The sequence below is a fragment of the Ictalurus furcatus genome, chromosome 22 (genome assembly GCF_023375685.1).
Source record: "Ictalurus furcatus strain D&B chromosome 22, Billie_1.0, whole genome shotgun sequence".
In the NCBI taxonomy this organism is placed as follows: domain Eukaryota; kingdom Metazoa; phylum Chordata; class Actinopteri; order Siluriformes; family Ictaluridae; genus Ictalurus; species Ictalurus furcatus.
This window is the reverse complement of record NC_071276.1, coordinates 10562835-10584654: the sequence shown is the minus strand read 5'-3', so window position 1 is coordinate 10584654 and position 21820 is coordinate 10562835. Positions and strand designations below refer to the sequence as shown.

General features: G+C 39.6%; 1 protein-coding gene across 1 annotated transcript in view; it reads left to right on the top strand.

Moving 5' to 3' along the window:
- The window catches only part of adgrv1 (adhesion G protein-coupled receptor V1), a 119981-nt gene that overhangs the window by 54804 nt on the left and 43357 nt on the right, over nt 1-21820 (top strand). The window contains exons 68-82 of the mRNA XM_053653934.1: nt 658-807; nt 1144-1620; nt 2518-2661; nt 2991-3162; nt 3379-3514; nt 3826-4673; nt 4860-4977; nt 5106-5277; nt 5734-5976; nt 6907-7314; nt 8613-8797; nt 10274-10523; nt 11524-11663; nt 12474-12634; nt 12785-12885. Coding sequence (XP_053509909.1) covers nt 658-807; nt 1144-1620; nt 2518-2661; nt 2991-3162; nt 3379-3514; nt 3826-4673; nt 4860-4977; nt 5106-5277; nt 5734-5976; nt 6907-7314; nt 8613-8797; nt 10274-10523; nt 11524-11663; nt 12474-12634; nt 12785-12885 — 3705 coding nt within the window. The remainder of the gene's footprint in view (nt 1-657; nt 808-1143; nt 1621-2517; nt 2662-2990; nt 3163-3378; nt 3515-3825; nt 4674-4859; nt 4978-5105; nt 5278-5733; nt 5977-6906; nt 7315-8612; nt 8798-10273; nt 10524-11523; nt 11664-12473; nt 12635-12784; nt 12886-21820) is intronic.

The following is a 21820-nucleotide window of genomic DNA, read 5'->3' as shown; positions in this document are numbered from 1 at the left end:
GAAAGTTAATTAACATGACTGAATAGCAAATATTTATTTATTTATTGTTCAAAGATAACTGAGTTACTGATCAGAAGGTCAGGTGTTTAAGCCCCAGTACTGCCAATCTGCCACTGTTGGGTCCTTAAGCACTGGCCTTAACCCTCTCTGCTCCAGGCGCAGTGTAACATGGCTGACCCTGCGCTCTGACCCCTTCTTCCTAACAAGCTGGGATATGCAAAGAAACGGATTTCAATGTGCTGTAGTGTATATGTGAAAAATAAAGGCTTCTTCATTCCGTCTAACACACATAAGACACAACAATGTAATATTATTATTTTTTGTTTCACAGTCACATTTCACATTTTCACATGAAGAATAAACACATACTTCTGTCTGATTGTCTTTAAACATTATCTTTCATCCATGACTTATTATTGTATTTTGAACAAGACATGTTGCCACTCCACTAATCCAACAAGAGGGTAAATTAAATTTTAAAAATCTATGAAAGTTTGTAAAAATGCTTCCCTTTCTTGATGATCTGCCTTCAGCTAATCGCAATCAAAATCTTTTTTTTTTTTTCGTACAGAGATCACACTTCATTTAGCACTCTACATAATGAATTCTTGTTCTTTTGTGTGTGTGTGTGTGTGTGTATGTGTGTGTGTGTGGCAGATTTCAAAGTTTGGTGACCCGAACGGCATAGTGCAGTTCACCGAACAGGATCTGAGAGAGCGTATTTATAGTGAACCTGCAGACCATGAAGGTCCCCTGAACATCTCCCTCCTTATCATGCGCAGAGAAGGAGTCATGGGAAATATCACTGTAAGGACAACGCACACTCACACAACTCTTTTTGAATAATCGATCTCATCCCCTTTGTATTGCATCATACCAAGGACATTATTATAGCGTTACAGTAGATATTTCATGTAAGAAGTTATTAGTAGCAGGTCATTGTATTAGCAGTGACCCATTTAAAAGATTATATGACCGTATAAGTCCAGTTACCTTGACCAATAGTGTCTGTAATAAGAAATACCACTTACAGAAAGTTTCAGTATGACATAGATAACTAACATTTAATTGACTTTATGGAATATGTTATAATAAACAGTAGGAAAATTGTTCATTACACCCAGCCCTATCACTTTTCCTCAGGTATTCTGGGAGATCCTCAGTGACACAGACTCAGCGGGTGACTTTCTCACCCTCCATGGATCAGCTACCATTCTGGCCGGTCAGCGGCTAGCAGAGCTCGTCCTTACCCTGCTACCTGACCCTGTGCCCGAGCTGGAGGAGGTCTACACAGTTCATCTGAGCTCGGTGGAGGGTGGTGCTGAACTTGATACCAACCGCAGCAGTGTCCGCCTCCGGGTCCGTGCCAACGATGAGCCACACGGAGTGTTTGCCCTTTTCAGTGAGCACCAGAAGCTACTTGTGAATGACACTAACCGCAGCAGGTACTTGGCGCTGAACATTAGCAGGCTGGCTGGGACGTTTGGCAGCGTCAGTGTCGGATACCAGATCAGTTATCCCACTCCTGGCCAGAGCTTCACTGAGGACAGATCTACTGGGAGCATCGTGGTGAAGGATGATGAGAAGTCTGCCAGTATCGCCGTGCCAATTAGCACACAGGTTTGTTATGCACATATTTGGATGGTGTTATTTTAATGTGCATGCGTTCCAATTAAATGCAAATTTTACACAATTTCTTTGGAGAAAATGTTATTATAATGGTACAAAAGATAACAGATGTAACTAGACTGTAACGAGAATGTTAGTGACTCAAATCGATCAAATAGAAAAATCAAATAGATTAAAAGTGTAGCTTTCAAAGAAGAGTGCGATGTAAAGATTGGAAAAAGTTAAGGCAGTGTTTTTGTAATTTTCAACTGTCCAGTTTTGGTGAGTATGTGCCCACTGTAGCCTCAGATTCCTGTTCTTCACTGTCAGGAGTGGACCCTGATGTGGTCTTCTGCTCAAGGTTCAACATGTTGTGCATTTTGAGATGCTTTTCTGCTCACTGTGGTTGTAAAGAGTGATTGAATTACCTTCCTGTCAGTTCGAAGCAGTCTGGCCATATTCCTCTGAACTCTCTAATCAATAAGCCATTTCTGCTACCAGAACAGCCACAAAGTGGATGTTACAAAGTTATTTTCAGTAATATTCACACCAGCTCATCTATCACCAACAACCATGTCATGGTTAAAGTCACCGAGTTCACATTTTTCAACATTCTGATGTTTGATGAACATTTGAAGCTCTTGACCTGTATCTGCATGATTTTATGCATTGTGCTGCTGCCACATGATTGGCTGATTAGATAACTGCATGAATAATTGTACAGGATTGAATCCAGGAAGTAACTGCTTTGTACTTCACTAATGATAGTGGAAGTAGTAGATGCTTCTGTGAACACGCTGTTGTGTTGTTTGTGTTAGCCACGGTGACTGAAATGACTTATATTACTTATGAACGGGGAAGTTGAAGACAAATGTACATTTACTGTTAACATCCTATTCTTCTTTTCAGGTTTTCTTTGTAACAGGTTTTAACATCACAGTGCAGCTGATGAATGTGAGTCTGATAGGACCTTTGCTTGCATCTCCTCCCCGTGTGCAGCTGGATGCAAGGATCGTCACTGTGTCTGTGCCTGAAGAGGCTGCCAATCCTGAAGTCAGTCTCCATATTCCATATTTATCATTCAGATACAATGCAAAAATGCAAGCAAATTGCCACAAGAGGGCACTATAGTTACACATACACCGTGAGAAGATTATATATATATATATATATATATATATATATATATATATATATATATATGTGTGTGTGTGTGTGTGTGTGTGTGTGTGTGTGTCAGTGCATGGGTGTGTGTGTGTGTATATATATATATATGTATATGTATAATTGGTTCTTCTAAAACTCAAATATTTTCAGAAAAGTCTTGTAGAATCACATCATTATCACAATTCTTTGCAGTAAATTAATCACCGTCTTTCCAGGTGGGCTTTGCCTCCTTGGACCTGCAGGTATCTGATGTCAGGAGCGGCCGATGTGATGCGTTAATCAACAGGATGGGTCTCTATGGAGATGTGACTGTGCAGTGGAGAGCTGGATTCCCTCCTGGACAGACTCCATCAGGGTACCAGCCCGGAGAAATCACTCCCAGCTCAGGTTAGTAATCGTCAAACTCAGACACACAGGACAAGAGATATTCACACTGTGGAGACTGATAAAATAAAATTTTAAGAAAACTGTGACATTAGTGCCAAAGCTTAAATTATGTAAATTGATATACTGTATATTGTGGATATAGTGTATAGATCCTGCAGGTGTCACTTGTCCAAGTCTTGCTTAATGGCGTGTTTGTGTTTTGTGTTTTGTCTGTAGGCACTGTGATCCTCTCTCATGGCCAGAGGAGCAAAACCATATCTTTTATAGCTGAGTATAATATGTCTGTGCCTGTTACACATGCAGTTCACCTGACCACTATAGAGTCCATGTCACCAGGAGGAGCCAGATTCAGGTAATACCTGCTCCATATGTCCTTTTAAATTCATGTAGTTATATTTTTATTTTTGTTGTCTGTTTTATACCGTATTTATTGAGTCTGAGCTCAAATGATTCTTGTATATGAGAATTTCCTTTGTTTTTACATTAATATATTTGATAAAATGACGCTTAGAAGTTTTTGAAAGAAATCATTTTGAATTCCATCAAGTATTCCTCATATATATTCTCACCATATTATATAATACTTATCAGGAACTAGTGGGTGCCATAATATATGATGACACTGTTACAATGTTTACATTTTGTGTTCCTGTGATTGCTCAGACCTGGTTACACTGTGGCAGAGGTGGAGTCACTAGGACTGTATCAGTTCCATCCTGACTCTCGGAAGCTGGATATTACAGAAGACGTGCACACCATCACTATCTACGTCCAACGCCTCTACGGCTTCCGCACCAACCGCACCCAGCTCTACTACAAGACCTGGCCAGGTAGTGCCCTTCCTGGTGAAGATTTTACCCCAGTGCACGATGGGCAGCTACTCTTTGAAGGCCGCCAAACAGCTGCCGCCATCAACATCTCCATTCTAGATGACTCACGAATGGAACCTAATGAGACATTTTATGTGAACTTGACCGACGTTCGCGTAATCAGTGCAGGCTATACTTCTTTTAGTGCTCGTCCACGTATTGTAGCTGAAAACAGTATTTCTGCTATTACCATTCTCGACAATGATGCCATCACTGGATTTGGATTTTTAAGTATTGGCCCAGCGATGAGCCGCACTTCTGAAGACAGGCTGGAGGGGGCGCCAGCTCAGAAAGTTGTCCTAAGAGTACGCAGGACAGCAGGACAGACAGGGGTGGTAAGTGCCCGAGTTCGAGTTTATGATGGTGGTCTTGTTTCTCCGGTGCTGCATGGGGCTCCATTCCTTCAGGAACACAATGGGACATGGGCAAGGGAAGGGGACGACTTTACACTTGAGTCACAGATGGTCACTCTGTCGGAGGGGCAAACAGAGGCTGAGGTCAGCCTCTTTATTCTAGACGACCAGGAGCCGGAGGGGCAGGAGGTCTTTTATGTCTACCTCAGTGAACCAGAAGGGGGAGCACAGATCGTCAGCTCACCGGATGAGAGTGGCATCACTTTCTTTGCCAAAATCATTATTCTAGGTAAATGCGTTATTTTTCTTAAAAAATCAACCCACAAGGCGAACATACTATAGTTTCAATAGAAGGTATAGTGTATGAAATGGGAATGATTGTAAAAAAATTAAAAATACAAACTGTACTAGTCTAAGTCAATGCCTGATCGGTTTTGTATGATGACTGTTTCTTTTTATTATGTATTTCTCTCAGGGAGTGATCTTCACAACGGAATTGTGGGCTTCACTTTGAGTTCTCAGACAGGCCAGGTTCTGGATGAAGACTCAGACAACAGGACAGCCATACTCTTCCTTCAGAGGCAGGAAAACAGGTAAACGTCTTCCGCTTCTTCGTCTCTTAGTCTGCGTTACGTTTTATCGTAGCATACATACTGTTAATGTTGTTGACCACAGTTCACACTGCTGGACAGGATTAACACCGGGCTTGTGTGTTTGACAGAGCATTTGAGGATGTTTTCGTGTCCTGGAGGGCAACATTCAGCCTCACAGCTCCAGAATTGCTCAGTCAGGGGATTAATCTGACACAACAGCTGCAGCAGACCTCGGGCAGGGTGCTGTGCAGGAGAGGACAGGTTCTCTGTCTCCTCCAACTGGAGGTCCGACCAGACCAGGTACAAATGCAGGACGGGGCTGTCTGACAAACTAGCCGTCCAGTCATCTAACTCCTTCTCTCTCGTGCATTCATTTTCTTTGATGCCTCTTAATTTCTTCTGCCGCATGTAATGCTAGCATTAGAGTTTTCTCTTCCAACTCAGTTCCTCTAGCTAGAACAGCCCTTTAGCACAATTGCTAGAGTGTCATACCAGTGTTGTAACTATTTCTAGACAATTGTCAGCTTTTCAGTGTGGCTTGTTTCTGTGAGACCTAAACTCTACTCGTGCCTTGTCTGGTGTTATACTTTAAAATTCATACAAGGTCTGTCAAATGATTCAAATAATTAATAATTAAAACAATCAGGATTAATGTACTATTTAAAGTCTACACATGGTTCAAAGGATCGAACTAGAAGGATGGCATAATGACATAAAAAATAGGTGTGCTAATCCATGTATTTTTACTGTTTGCAGGAGCCCGAGTTCCAGGTGTGGTTCCTGGTGGAGATCTATGAAGTAGGAGATGGTGCTGTGATTAATCAGAGTGCTCGCTTCGCTAACATCACCATGCTGGAAAGTGATGACCCACGGGGACTGGTGTATTTTGCTGTGGGCTCCCGGCTGCCTGTGGCCACGCTCCGAGCAAGCAGAGTCACTCTGCAGGTCTACAGGGAGGGCATTGTGGCATCAGCTTTATCTGTGAAGTACCATTTGCAGGTGAGGTGCAGTGACACACACACAAACACATTGTGGGATATAATACATGGATATTATATTCATGTACAAACATATACACTGCTGATGAAGAGGTGGTAATAACTCTCTTTGGTGCCCATGGGCTTTTACACACACACACATACACGCACACACACAAATTTGAATTTGCTTAGAGTGAGAATCTACTTCAGGTTTTACAATATGACCTTATGGACCTTATGACTAGGGTTAAGCATGTGACACAAACTATGACCTTGGACTAAAATTAGGCATCTTATGTCTTAACCCTTCACCCTTCACCCTTACCAAGGCCAAATATATGGTTGTACAGTTCTGCTGGAACACTGAATTTGACAAGCTGTAGACAGAGTGATGTATCAGATTACTTCTCACACTCTCTCACTTCTCTCTTTCTTCCTTTTTAGATTTGTTCTCCATTCTACATAAGTTAATTCAGCTTTCTTTTGTACTTTGAAATTAGAAATCAAATGCACTTTTTCTATCCCTGAAGCCAATCCATCAAGCATTCTTTTTTTAAATAAGGTTTAACAGTTTATCAGAGGAAGGATTCATTTGGCTGCTCTTTCAGTCAGATATTGTGCTGTCTGAATAATAAAGAGCTTCTCAGACCATCTGCTGTTCAATGGCTTAAAATCTTCATTTCTGTTTACTATATTTTCTCATATAAAATACGTATCTATATGTGCAAATATCACAAACAAGTATTTTGACACACTTTCCTGAAAACATATTTATGTATAACGGAAGTCCAAGGGTGGTAACTGAATGTCTTGCCAAAGCTTTTTTATTATTATTATTATTTAGATTTTATCCAGCTGAACTGAAGAAATGACAAAAATGGCTTCTTTCTACTTATGCTTTTTGGTTACTTTGAAAAAAACAATGGTTTACACATTTGATTCTCCACAGGAGTTGCCAAAGGCTGAGTCCATTGGTCCAACTCTGATCTGGCCTGCTGTGGCTGATGCAGATTTCATCATGGCCAGTGGTGAGCTTACATTCGATATTGGCCAGCAGAGTGCTGGTTTGGACATCACACTCACGCCCAGCATCGGCTCGTCAAACCCCACACCCAAGCGCTTTCGCGTAATTCTCTCTGATGCCACTGGAGGTGCCCGGATTCACCCAGTGTATGGGATGGCAAATGTGACTCTGGTTTCGGACACTGAAGCTCAGGCCGTGTGGGCACTGCTGGAACAGCTCCATCAACCTCTGGATGAGACACTGATCAACCGTGTACTGGAGGGGCTTATTAATAAAGTCAGCATAGACACGACACACGAACAAATGACCGCCGTGCTGGATGCAGTGGGGAAGGTGAGGATTAGCGTGTGGGTTTATATAAGTAGCAGTTGTTATAGATGGTTTCCACACTGTGAAGCTGGGACAAAATTGTGTTTTCAGTGATGCTGCTGTAGCCTTCTTAACAAGGGAGTTGGTGTAGGCAACCCATGAGAGGTTTTCTAAAATGTGGACACCCCAGAACTTGCAGGACACTTGCTCAACAATACCATCAATAAAGAACACTGTTTTAGTCAAGTCACTTAGACCTGAAATGCATGTTGAAGCCCCAAGTTGCTACCCAAGTTGAGTTCATACCATGGGTTGAAAGCATTGTGTGAAATGAGAGAGAGGACGTTGCCACCATTAATAATTACATTTAAATTGCTTTAGCTACCTTAATGAAATGCAGTAGTTCATAGTAGTGTGTTTGATTCATGTTATATAAATGTAGAAGAAACAATGATTTAAACTGACATTATGTACTTACTTAAACAGTGCAAGTCAAAGTAGGAGTGTCATAAACCCAAGTCAAGCCTTAGGTATTCATAAAATTGAGTCCAAGTTCAACACTCATCCTGTCTGGACTTCCTGATATAATGATGAGCTCTTGGTCTGGTGTTTGGAGGATTGTTATTCCACAAGGTTCTGAATCTCCTCTGAATAATTTGATTCTGAAATCACCGGTGTATCATCCAGTGTCAGGTGGAGGATAAGCTAAGGCCTTAGTCATTTTATACATTGGTATAATAAGTAAACTGGTGAAAAACAGAGAATTAATGCTTAGATTATAAAGAGTTAAATTATTTGATTCTCAGAGTTAGAGTCATACAGTATGTAGGGTGGTGGAGATGTAGATGGTGTCCTCAGTAAGTCTGCAGATGCTGTGTGGCTGGGTTAATGGCTTCAGTATTAGACAGCACTTGATATTGATGATAGAAGGCTACAGCAACTCAGACTTGTTGGACTTGGGAACTACAATGGTGCTTGAAAGTTTGTGAAACCTTTAGAATTTTCCATATTTCGGCATATATATGACCTAAAACATCATCAGTTTTTGTGGAAAGGACTTGTGTGGAAAGCTGATGATGTTTTTCGAAAATCTGATAATGTTTTATGTTTTAGAAATATAGAAAGTTCTACCACCACTGTACTTGTGGTACACGTACACTCTGTGTAAAGGCAGAGACTGATTAAGAAAAAATATGATGGTGAATCATCTGATCAGCGCAGATCATGCTGGAGGAAATGATCATTTATATAAAGATGATATGATTGGTTAGATGTTTAGAATCTGTCCTCTGAATGATCATGATGTCTCATGCTACATCTAGATTTTGAGTGAAGCCGAACAGACTCCCCTGAAAGACAGCAGCCGGGCTTTGACCTATGACCTCCTCTGTGCCCTTGCCAAACCGAGCCGCACAGACACACGAGGCCTGAGCCATTTGGCCACAGTAGCCGAGCGTTTTGCCTTCTCACTGATTAGTGACGCTCCATGCAGCACCGATGGACAGAGGTAAAAGTTTCAAATCTGTTGTCGCATGATTTTGACTTGCTGGAACTAGTACACTACTCTACGCTACTTTAACAAATGGGAGATTTTGCATACAAGTGCTCAATTTTATAAACCAGCCTCCCAGATTAATCCTAATATGGCTGTTATGCTGGGGATACGTTAATGTGATCACATATAATGCTAACTGACCATGACTAGCTTGATGCCTAGTTAGCATTTCAGGTAATGTACTGTGCACTTAATATGTTAAAATACTGTATGTTTAACGCTCATATTCTGTACATCAATTGGCCATGGATCCACCTGTATTGTTTGTAGGTCCTGTTCTTCACTTTTGCGTATTGTATTGTATTGTATATTAGTTTCATTTATTAGCAATACAAATAAAATTCATGGAAATGGGCTGTTAGATTTCCATGTATCTCAGGAATCACCATGAGATACATGGAAGATTTCCATGTATCTCAGGATGTCTATTTGAGCATGCATGTGTTAGTGTGTGTTCATTTAGGCTCCCCAGATCGATCTGAAACGCTCTGAGGAGAACCACACTTTCTAAGCACAGAACTAAAAGTTAATAGAAGTAATTGTAGAACAGGCTGAAAGGCATGACGGAAGATCTGAAAGACATAATCTGAGATTCCTGAGATACATGGAAATCTAACACAGGCTAAACCACCCACATGCTTGGTAATCCTCCTGATGGCTGTTGTTTCATGTTTATGATTTCTAAATGATGTTTTATGGTCATTAATGAAATCGAGCCAAGCACCTGCAGGGCAAAAAATCTCTGCTGTGTTATGCAAATTAAGTTTTCCCCTGTCAAACATGAAACCATTGAGGGGATAGGTTCAGCTGAAGGTTAAATACGTGTGTTAATTTTAATAAACAAATATTCAGTCGTGTAACTGAATTATCTGAGTCCACTTCATAACATCAAACAAGTATCTAGTTTAAATCTCTCAGTCTGTAATACTTGGCGTTTCAATATTTGGTTCACTGGTCTCATGGGCCTTTATTTAAATATTATTCGTATTGTTAGAAAAAGTCCTCTGCTAGCTAACAGAGTGTCATATTAAACACGCAAGCAGCAGCCTGTATAGTTGCTTGTCAGAGGTTTGTGTGTGTGTGTGTGAGAGGGAGAGAGAGAGAGAGAGAGAGAACACCACATATACACATGGTCATATTGTGTGAATGTTATTTCCTGAATTGTTCACCATGAAATATGTGATAAATATATGTGACACCAAACATGGTAGAAATATACTGTTATGATGTAACTACAAGCGATCAGCTTATATCATTTGATGAAGGAACTTGCCTTGGGATGTGAACTGACGCAGGCCAGTACATTAGACCTGCCCACCCCCACACACCACCCTACACACAATTGTATTGTTCCACTTTTAAAATCAGTCCTTTTGACCCACACAGAATATAAGGGTTAACTTTGATTCCTCTATACCATTTCTACAGAGGAAAGACCTTGGACACGTGTCCTTACTTCACTATCACAGCGTACCACTGGTATCCCACAGACATCAACGCACACACCTTTACGGGCACGGATGGCGATACCTTCACCCTACCCGATGCCCTGCTGGAGGTCCCAGTACTGCCTGGGGGTGGCATGTCTCCCTTTGCCTGCCACAAAATACATTTCATTGAGTACCACACTGAGCACTGGTTCCTCACTAACACAAAAGCCAGCGCTCTGAACAACAAGGTAAGCAAAGCCAAATGTGTTTCTTTTTCAAATCAGCAGGCAAATTGTATTCAGTGATTACATATTCAGTGCATGAGATGGGTTTGGTACGTTTTAAAATCTCCAAATGTTTGCTACTAGCAACTGATTTGTTTGGTTCTGAGATAGATGTTTATTAGTAATTCATTGATTCATGACATTTTTTTTATACTTCCTGCAGAAGTTCATGTTTCATGTTTATGTAAGGAAGGTTTTATCAGATCCTATTTATATTTCAGGTAGGGGTTTCTGGTTTTAATTTAAGTGCAAAAATGTAGGTATTTTCTACTGTGTGTTTAAGTATACCCAGTATACTCAGTAAAATAATAACTCAGTCATAATAATAATAATAATAATAATAATAATAATAATAATAATAATCAGAAAAAGAAGACTACCATTACCAATGATAATAATAAAAGGGGAAAGGATGAAAAAATAAGGTTCAGTTTTATGAAACGCTAAACATAGTGTTTAAATTAAAATTTAAAAAGTTTTTAAAACCCCATTTTTCAGGTTCTTTTATTGTGACGATTTAAAAGCTTGCATTAAAACATAATGATTCTTAAACATACATTTTAAATAGGAAAATTGCAACTGTAATTAAGAATATTTCAGTTATATAAGAAACTTGACCAATGAAATATATAATAGAGATCAATCAAAACATAATGAGGAAACCCCATTTGATTGGCTTTAGCCACTGTCCAGATGGTGGCAGTGTTGTTCAGTCTGTCTGTTAGCAGTCAGTCGTTTGAGTCATGGCTATTCCCTTCTCTGTGCATGCTGTAATAGTAATTTACACGTGTTAAATATTAAAGGACGATTCCAGTTTGTCAACACTGCAGTTTCCCAGAAGAAGATGTTTGTATATTCCTGGTATTCTGTGATAGAAATAAACTTAGCCAGTTTGTTATTTATGAATGTTTTTCTTGTGTGTGTGTGTGTGTGTGTGTGTGTGTGTGTTTGTGCACGCGTGCAGGTATTCTCTGTTAGTCTACAGGGCCGGGGGTCCAGACCTTTAGAAGACGGTAAAGAGGTGGTGTACCGCATACACACACCAGATCGCCGCGTGAAACCCCGGCAATCTCTGTGCCTTCTGTGGAACCAGGCAGCAGAGAGGTGGTTTACCTAACTCTACACCCACACACACATCTGTCTTATCATCTTTGACTACATTTACATGTACATCAATAGTCCGAATCGGAATTTGGCAGAATTCTGATTAGTACTGAGTCACGTAGACGCCGCAATCTGATTGCCCAATTCAGATTAAGACAATATTCTGATTCCCCAAATTATGATTTCCATCCCTGGAATATCCCTGTTTTAATTGGTCATTGGTTGCATGTAAACACCTTATTCAGAAAATCCACTGAAAGGAGAATATATGCGCATGTTTAGTCCACAAGGCATTATGGGTGCTAACTGATGCTTATCTGTAGGCTCGGTATTTAGGAATGGCAACGCAGACATACTTACAACAACCATGTATACAGGAATATCCCGATGCCTGTACGCATATAAACATCATATTTGGAATACGGGTGAAACCTGAATATAGACCTTGAATGGAAATTATTGTGCATGTAAATGTAGTCATTGTGAGAACCTTCTACTGACATAAATATTAATGAATTTAATGAATGCTATGCTACACCTAAATCTGTCTCGAACCCGAACCTGAGTAACCAAAAAGAAACCCTTTGACTCTTTATTTATTTATTTATTTATTTATTTATTTTTAAAATGTTTTGTAAAAAGGCAGTTTTCCTAGTGAGTGGCAGCTAAATGTCCCCACAAGGCCAAATCTCTCAGGTATTCCTCTCCTTGTGGGGACATTTGTTTTTTAGACAATCATTTGGTCATAAAAATCATGCATATTCAGTGTAAAGCTGCTTGACATTTATTTTATTGGTTTCTCTTGTTCAGCTGGCTGTCTGATGGTCAGTTCTGTCGAGTGGTAGATGACGGCGAGAACTTTGTGGAGTGTGCCTGTTCACATCTGTCCATCTACACAGCGTACGCTGAGATCGACACTCTGTCTTCATACAACGAGGCTTTCTACGCTGCAGGCTTCATCTGCATCTCAGGTCCAAATCTGATTAAGTCTTTAGTTGCACTAAAATAAGCCTGGCAAGTCAAGACTTGCCCTCTGTGCACTGTGTTTCGTTAACCTCTCTCTTTAGTTACAAAGATTACAAATCTGCTCTGTTGGAAATGTGTTGTGTCTCCTTTCACAGGTTTTGCCTTGGCCATCATATCTCATGTGCTATGCTCCAGATTCCCCATGTTTGCTGCCAAACTGCTCACGCACATGATGGTGGCCTGTCTAGGGACACAGGTAGGACAAGTTATAAATGAACAAACTCTTCAAAAAAAAAAAGTATGCGGTTTTGTGACAGGCCCTTTGCTTTTTCTCCATCTGTAATATGGTCTATTTTTGCAGGGAAAACATAAGTGTTGGGTTTTTTTTTTTTTTCCTGTTTTTGTCCTGTTGCTATTCTCATGGTCAGAAATGAACCCACCTACACTGACGTGTGTGGTGCTACAGAGTGTGTGACATTTGAAATTTGCTGACACAAAGTTCTTTTTAAACCCACTTTGGCCCAAAATTGTGCAAACTTTCCCATTTTTCAGGACCTCCTTTTAACTCAGACACAACAAAGTAGCCTTAAATAGAAGATTTAATAAGTCTACTCATATTTCTTAACACGCAATTTCGTAGATGTACTATAGCATATATATACGTGGATACTTTCGCCAAGTATTGAGTCGTTTTATTCATAATAAATAAGAACAAAAAGCTCAGTGACTACTAAATGTGATTCAGGCAGTTGATTTGTCATTTACACATGTGAAATCAGAAAATGTCTAACAAAACAAATGAAACACCCACACAAGCACATCACGTGGCAAGAAATGCATTTGTAGTGAAATCTATAAGTACACTCACCATCCACTTTATTAGGAACACCTGTACCAGTCCTATACAGGTCAGATAAAGTTCACATCACACATCAAAATGTGATGTCATGACCGTGGCGTGGTTGTTTGGTGCCAGACGGACTGGGTTGAGTATTTCAGAAACTGCTGATCTCCTGGGAGTTTGACTTTAACTTTAGAGTTTACACAGAATGGTGCAAAAAACCAAAACAACAAACATTCATTGAGCAGCAGTTCTGTGGGTGGAAACACCTTGTTGAAGAGAGAGGTCAGAGACGAATGGCCAAAGTGGTTCAAGCTGACAGGAAGTCTTTAGTAATTTAAATACCCACTCTTTACAACTGTGGTGAGCAGAGAAGCATCTAAAAATGCACAACAGCAAAATACCACATCAAGTTCAAATCCTGTCAGCCAGGAACCTGGACAGCAGGACAGCAGAAGTTGATGAAAGACCAGGTGATGTGTTGCCAGTCTTCAAATGTCCAGTTTTGATGAGTTGCCTTATTTTTGCATTTGCATTATGATAATGAAGAGCCGAGCTTCATGCAAAAGAGTTTAAAAATAGCATACGCCGATCAGCCATAACATTAAAACCACATGCCGAATATTGTGTAGGTCCCCTTTGTGCCACCAAAACAGCTCTGACCTGTCGAGGCATGGACTCCAGAAGACCTCTGAAAGGTGTGCTGTGGTATCTGGTACCAAGACTTTAGCAGCAGATCCTTCAAGTCCTGTACGTTATGAGGTGGGGGCTCCATGGATCGGACTTGTTTGTCCAGCACGTCCTACAGATGCTTGATCAGATTGAAATATAGTTTGACTGAATTTGGGGAATTTGGAGGCCAAATCAACACCTTGAAATCTTTGTCATGTTCCTCAAACTATTTCTGAGCAATTTTTGCAGTGTGGCAGGAAGCATTATCCTGCTGAAAGAGACCACTGCTGTTGCCACAAAGGGGTGTACTTGGCCTGCAGCAATGTTTAGGTAGGTGGTACGTGTCAAAGTAACATCCACATAAATGCCCGGACCCAAGGTTTCCCAGCAAAACATTGCCCAGAGCATCACACTTCCTCCACCGGCTCGCCTTCTTCCCATAGTGCATCCTGGTGCCATCTCTTCCCCAGGTAAGCAACGCACATCCGCCATCGACATGATGTAAAAAAAAAGCAGTAGGCACTTTCGTGGTGGGTAGGGATCAGCATGGGCACTTTGACCTACATATGCGGCAAGCTGCAATGTACTGTGTGTTCTGACAACTTTCTATCATTGCCAGCATTAACTTTTTCAGCAATTTGTGCTACTGTATCTCTTCTGTGGGATCATACCAGGTGGGCTAACCTTCGCTCCACATGTGCATCACTGAGCCTTGTTCACCCATGACCCGGTCACCAGTTCACTGGTTGTCCTTCCTTGAACCACTTTTGATAGGTACTAACCACTGCATATCAGGAACACCCCACAAGACCTGTCGTTTTGGATATGCTCTGACCCAGTCGTCTAGCCATCACAATTTAGCCCTTGTCAAAGTCGCTCAGATCCTTACGCTTACCCATTTTTCCTGCTTCACCATCAACTTCGAGGACTGACTGTTCAATTGCTGCCTAATATATCCCACCCCTTGACAGGTGACACTGTAATCAATATTATTCACTTCACCTGTCAGGGGTTTTAATGTTGTGGCTTATCAGTGTATTTAACGGCAGGTGTAGTAGTGTATAGCAAATATCTGCTGCTTTCTTCTACACTAGCCCAAACGACTGTGCATATCCTTAGTTTATAACTTTCTGCGTATTTGTGCTTCAAACGGCTGTAATTTGAAATGATGTCCAGGCCCAAAAATTTTCAGCATAACAGTTCACTACTTTGCATTTTAATCCCATCTATTAAATTATTTTAGAATGGCTAAAATAGCATGAGGTTATTCAGAAAGCTGAAAGAATGCAGTGTAGACCATGTACTCTTCTTTTTGAAACCATGCTGACCAGGTGATCCTTGCATACCTCTTTTCTCCACACCACTAATCCATTATAGAATGATATTTCTAGGAATTACATGATAACAGCTTGGATGAACACGTCTAAATAAGACCGTATGGGCTACCAGGGTGACAACCCAGCTATCTCCAGTCTCCCTTCCCCATAAAACCAGAGGAAAAGGGGGTGGGGCAAGTGGCTAGTGGTCTGATGCTTGTGAACAGGTGACCTTAACCAGAGTGGGAATTTTCCACTGGACCTGAATTAGTATTGTGAAGCCGAATTACATGAAGGTGCTCAGGTCCTTAGCAGGGCCTTTGCAGGTCTCCCAAAACCTGTATGCATTCTGTCATTCATTAAGTGTTTTTGCTTTTTCTCTCTTGTCACGAACTGTTTTGAATGGAAAATTCCATGCTGACCATTTCAAGTGGCTGTGGGTCTTACAGAGACATAGACTGAAACTTGTCTATCTTGTCTGCTTGTTCTGTCAGTTGTAATGCTTTCTAGTTGGAGAAGGAAAAAACGGTTGCACTTTCTATGAAGCCCAGATTTATAAATCACTATAACTGTGCTCTTAGTTCCTCGTAAGTTGAAAATGATTCCTTGTAAGCATTTTATGTACTTGAATAATGACTTGTATCACTTGAAGAATGTAATGACGAGTGCTATAGTGTTTTTATAATTATTAATAAATATTACAGTCACTTTATAATTATTCAAAAGCTATAAAGCTTGTGCAGTACACCACATGTCATTATAATGAATAGTGCCAAGATGATTGTTATCAAGGGAGTACTTATTAGCAGATTATTAAAGCTTTATGGGAAAGGAAATATGAGGATATATTGCTAAGTTACAAAGAATTCTAAGCACATTTGAATGATTTATGAATATGGGCTCTGTAGAAAGTGTCACCAAAGGAAAAGAATACACACAAAAAAAGTTTTTATTAAGTGAAATCATACTTACAGTGCAGTCTGTCGGTAAATTGACAGTGAAATCATTTCTGGTGTTTTGGCATTGCACTTTGTACTGATGTACACTGCGTACAACGTTTTTGTCTATATATAGTCCTGCATTGGTTTATCTGTAAATCAACAATCATGTGGTATCTGGCTGCTGAGTTGTTTTCTTGGCCCAGCTCTGTCATTGTATCATTAGTTCATGCACAGCCAGGCTAACCAAAGGTCTAGATTTGATTCCGGCTGTGTAATTTGAATGTGGAGTTTGTTTGATTTGGTGTTTTTCAGCATGAGAACAGAGAAGTGGCAGCACCAGTAAAAGAGACCATCAGGAAAAGCAGAATAAGTTTGGATATGTCAAAAATGAACTATTTGATACTGTTTAAAAAAAAATAAATAAAAAAGGAAGAATGCACTGGTGAGGTAAAGACTAAAATACGTCTAGGCAGGAAAAACTATCTAGGATGTCAGAAAAGATGTCAAGGTTTACGGTACAGAGAAGATTAGAGCAGCGTGACCTCAGAGACTTCACAAGAAGATATCCCTGGTAAACCTCAAACACAGAAAGGCCAGGTTACATATATTTCATATAGCCCATGTCATATAGCCCATTCTGGAGTGTGAGGAAAGTGTAGAGAGAAAAGGAACTGGTCATGGTCTATAACATTTGGAATTATGCATAAACATGCATAAGGCTCACTTGCCTTTGGCTTTAGAAAAAATATTCTATCTAGCACTGTAAGGCAGGACTATGCAACTAAAATTTGTACAGGTCCAGGTACATCCAGGTACATTCCTTACTCACAAAGTTCTGGATAAGCAACTATCACATTGAATAGCAACAGCAGTTACCTTTTAATGTGTAACTTTTAGTGATTAATTTTGGCTAGTTTGAAGTGTTTGAATGCCGAAGCATTTTATTTTAAAAATGGGGAAGCAGCAATTACGCACATTACGCACAAATTTAGATTTTTTTTATTGAAGTCTACTAAACTTATTTAGTATATTAAGTTATGCCACAGCACAGTTGAATTCTCGAATCTGTAGAAAATGAGTCAGAAGGTATGCATTATTCTGTATCATCGCATGGCTCGGACAGTAGCTCTGGCTGTAACTTGAATGATTGAAAGGTTTATATTAATGCACTCATTCTAATACATTATCATTTCTGTAGTAACAGCTCCTACACAGGGATGCATACGGCAGACCCTCCACACAATCTAAGACTAAAAATGGATTTTAAAAAAGTTTTGTTGTTAACAAAGAAAAACGTTTCGCAATAAATGAAGTTTATTTAACATTCCTAGGAGGAGGTGCAGGGTTCAGCGCTTTCTAACAGTCTTCAGAGAAACTCTTCACGACAGAGGAGGTTATGTTTTCCACTTTCTCAGTAAAATGACAAGCTGTGTTTTTTAAGATAGACGCAAAAAAAGGAGATGCTGATGAGAGAATGACAGTTTAACATAAATGATAATGGGAAGTAAATTGTCTTGCATGTGTTCCACAACATTAAATCTTCCTATAAACCATTAAAATGTGAAGTATCTTGTTCATTAAAAAATAAAACATTGTAATCATTGCCAACTCGGGCAAGTTGGCCAATATCACACTACTTTGGCACATTTTATTGTCCTAAAACCACATAGTATGTTATTCCTTGCTTAAGTATCACATAAATAGAATAAAATTGCAACTGAAAAATTGCTTGGTTTACTGGCGCTCCAAGTTACCACTTTTGACTAGCATCATGGACTCTGAACAGGTACAATGTCTGTTTCGAACTTAAAGTTTCAACATGTTTTTGTCATCATCAGTTTGCTAATTTGAAAAGAGAACATACATGAAGTGTAGTGAAAACTCTCCGCTTTGTAGTGAAAACTCTCCGCTTTTCAGTGAAAGAATTTAATAAACACGTGAGAAACCTCAAACTGAGTTGCTGAGTCAGCTGTTTTTTCAAGCGCTCAGTTTAGTCCACTGCAACACTACTTGAACACTTTCACGTTCTATATAGAACAGTAAAACAGAGGACTCCACTTTCAGAAAAGGTTTCACGCAGAACCCTTATAGTGAGCTAGGCCCTTTCTTATTTAAACTGAGGGCAGTCATCAGTTACACGTGATTTGCAGCCAGGGTATGTATTTAAATGGTTGTGATTCCTATTATTTCTTATGATTTAGTCATAACCCATAAATAGTCATACCCTTGAATTAAAGTTGGGTCTTTTTCTGCAATTTATCCGTTTAGTCATTATGTCTTTGAAAGGTTTTAGAGGACAGGGTCAAAGCATGCCACTCACTGTAGCACACTCAACCTTGAATTTAATCATTTGATGTTTTTTTTTTTCTCTGTGAGCTACAATATCAAACCCTCTGGGGTATTACTAAAATAATTATTTAATCAGTTTAGTAGTTCTAAATGAGTTTAAACCAGCAATATTTACAAGACAGGAAGGCAGGGGTGGTTCCTCCATATGTGTATGTTGAGTCCTACCATATATCTCACCCATTTAACAAATATTAATCTTCATAAAGTTCTCATTCACAACTCCATACAAATTCCATTGAAATACCAATTACCTCTTTTGAGTCCACTGACTTAAAAATGGTGATATTTGACAGATTTAAGCTGATGATGGTGCATTGATTTGCTCACCTTTCAAGATGTTACACAGTCGCTGGGCAGCACACACACACTGCCCCATTTAGCTTCCATAGAGTTATTATGGGAACTGCAACCATTGCAAATGGAGATCCATTGGGGCAGGATTTTCTCGGCCCTATGTTCACTCTGTGAACATTTTTGTTGGTGAGGAAGAGTGGACAGGACAGTTAATGACAAGGTTGCCAGATTGTTTAACAAGAAATTTAAACATACTCTGTGGCTGCCATGATCTTGTTTTAAAAGAAACAATCTGAGTTAAATGTAATAAATATACGCAAAATGGCAAAAGTGTAAGTGTAGACTGTGTGTCTATGATGTGCAGAACCATTTTTTTTTCTGCAAAGACAGGGAGAGGGAAAGGGAGATTATGGAGTGGATAATGTCCGTGCATCAGAAATAAATTAAATACTTGTGTTAAATACTTGTTTCCCAATGCCATGGCTAAGGGAAAGAAGAAACATGTCTCCCAAGGCCATATTATTTGGTCTGGTTTCAGGGCTTTTGTGTGGTTTTTAAGATGTAGCTGGGCTGAAAATGTTGTTAAAACCTGTCAAAACTGATTAATAATATTACCTTGAACACAGTTGAAGGTATGCCTAAAACCACTCAGATTTTTTGCTAGACTATATACTGGATGACTGTATGTTGTCGACTCCCAGTTACGGAGTTACTCTATAACTATTCATTACATAATAGCCTGTAGCATAAGACAACTGTGATAGCCTCTCGACTCAATTTTTGATTGAGGCTATGTCCTTACTGATGTTACCCTGCACCACCTAAATCTATGGTCATGAGTCGCTGCTGTAGGTGAGATTAAATTCTTCCCTACTTTCTGATCATTCTCTGCTTTAATCTATGAACGCTTTAACCTTATGTAAGGAGAATGTTAGCAGCCAAGAAAAACCTACTCACAGCACTAAGCATTCCCACTTGATAATCTTTAAGAGAGCGCGGAGACTATTTACACATGACTCAGTTTTTCCTGTAATAATAAGTACACAATAATAGTCAACCCTGTCGCTTATCTTTGAACATCTTTTCCCAAAGAGAAAGTTCATGAGCATTCAGAGTTATCTGTTGCTGTTATCCACTGACCTTAGATTTAACCCAAAAGATTCATACATACATCCCTTTCTGTCATCTGGTATCTGATTGCATTGATTTCTTTGATATCTGCATTTTGGCAGATAGTAGCATGTACACATTAGCATAGCTATGCAGTTTGGCTGCTGGCCAAGCATTGATCTACATCAGGTTCACAGCTGATAAACAGGGGACAACAGTTGGTTATCTTGAAAAAAAAATAGAAAAAGGAAAATGCAAGATCAATATCAGCTGGAGAGGTCAAGCCACCTGTCTCTCCTTCTGTCCTTCCTCTCACAACTGAAGATTGTAGTGAGTGGAAAGTTACCCAGCGAAGCTCACCTGGCTTTGTGTGTCATCATTGCTAGGGCTCTTCATATGAGCGGCAATAACACATTTAACTAGGGCAATTAGCTAGCATGCCTGGGCAATAAAAAGGTCTTTAGCTTCAAACGTATGCAGGCTGCACTCAGTGACAGTGCAAGGTATAGAGCTACAGTACATGAACACACAGAGACTTAAACATGTACAGGTCAGGAACATAAACAGGTGCAGTGGCCGTGTGTGTGTGTGTGTGTGTGTGTGTGTGTGTGTGTGTGTGTGTGTGTGTGTGTGAGAGTGGTTATTCAAAGTGAAATCTAAGCCTGTCTTCACATGTTCCTTAGCTCCTTGGAAAATTTCAGGTCCAGGATTATGTTATGTTCAAAATGTAAATGTCTTAATTCCTATATGACAGAATTTTCTACAGAGTTTTCCAGAATTTTATATACACCACAGCTACAGTACTTGCGAGGACACAGAGTTAAATATTTACATAAGGACACCTTATAGTGCATATGTACTGTACATCGTGTTTCTCACTTTTACACAGGGTGAAATATAAAGCAGTACAAGCAATGCTTAACGTTACTTAAGTGACACTAATATCAACAACATAAATTTATACATGTAAACAACTACACATAACAAAGACTTTAATACTTTAATGAGCTGACTCGTGCATTATTTTTATATGTTTAAACAATTATACAAATGTAATTAGGGGCATTTTTTTTTTTTTTTTTTTTTTTTTTTTTTGCTGCATGTTAATCCAGCCTCAAGTTTCTACTCAAACATTAACTTTTAACACAAAATAGATACTTTATTGTACAGTATGGTAGCTACACACTAATTACAGGTGATGTCTGGTAAACACATTTCATGTTGAATATTCAAGTACACAGAAACAGGGATAAAAACTATTTTGTCTACAGCAGTATTTCATGTAATAGTACTATTACCATACAGTTATTTTAAATGCTCAGTAATTAAATAATCACTAATTAAACACAACATGGAGTGTTTTAGGTGTTGGGCAACCACAAACCTCCAGGTTCAGTGCACTCTGGCTCAGATTCTACAAGTCTCTAGAACTGTCCTGGAGGTATAAACACCACTCTTTCAGAAGATATTCCCTTAGTTGGTGTTTTAATGATGATGGTTGAGAGCACTGTCTAACACACCGCTCCAAAATCTCCCATAGGTGTTCAACATGGTTGAGATTTGGTGACTGTGAAGGTCATAGCATATGATTTACATCATTTTCATGCTGAGCAAGCCATTCAGTGACCTTTCGTGTCCTGTAAATGGGGAGGTTGTCATTCTGGGAGA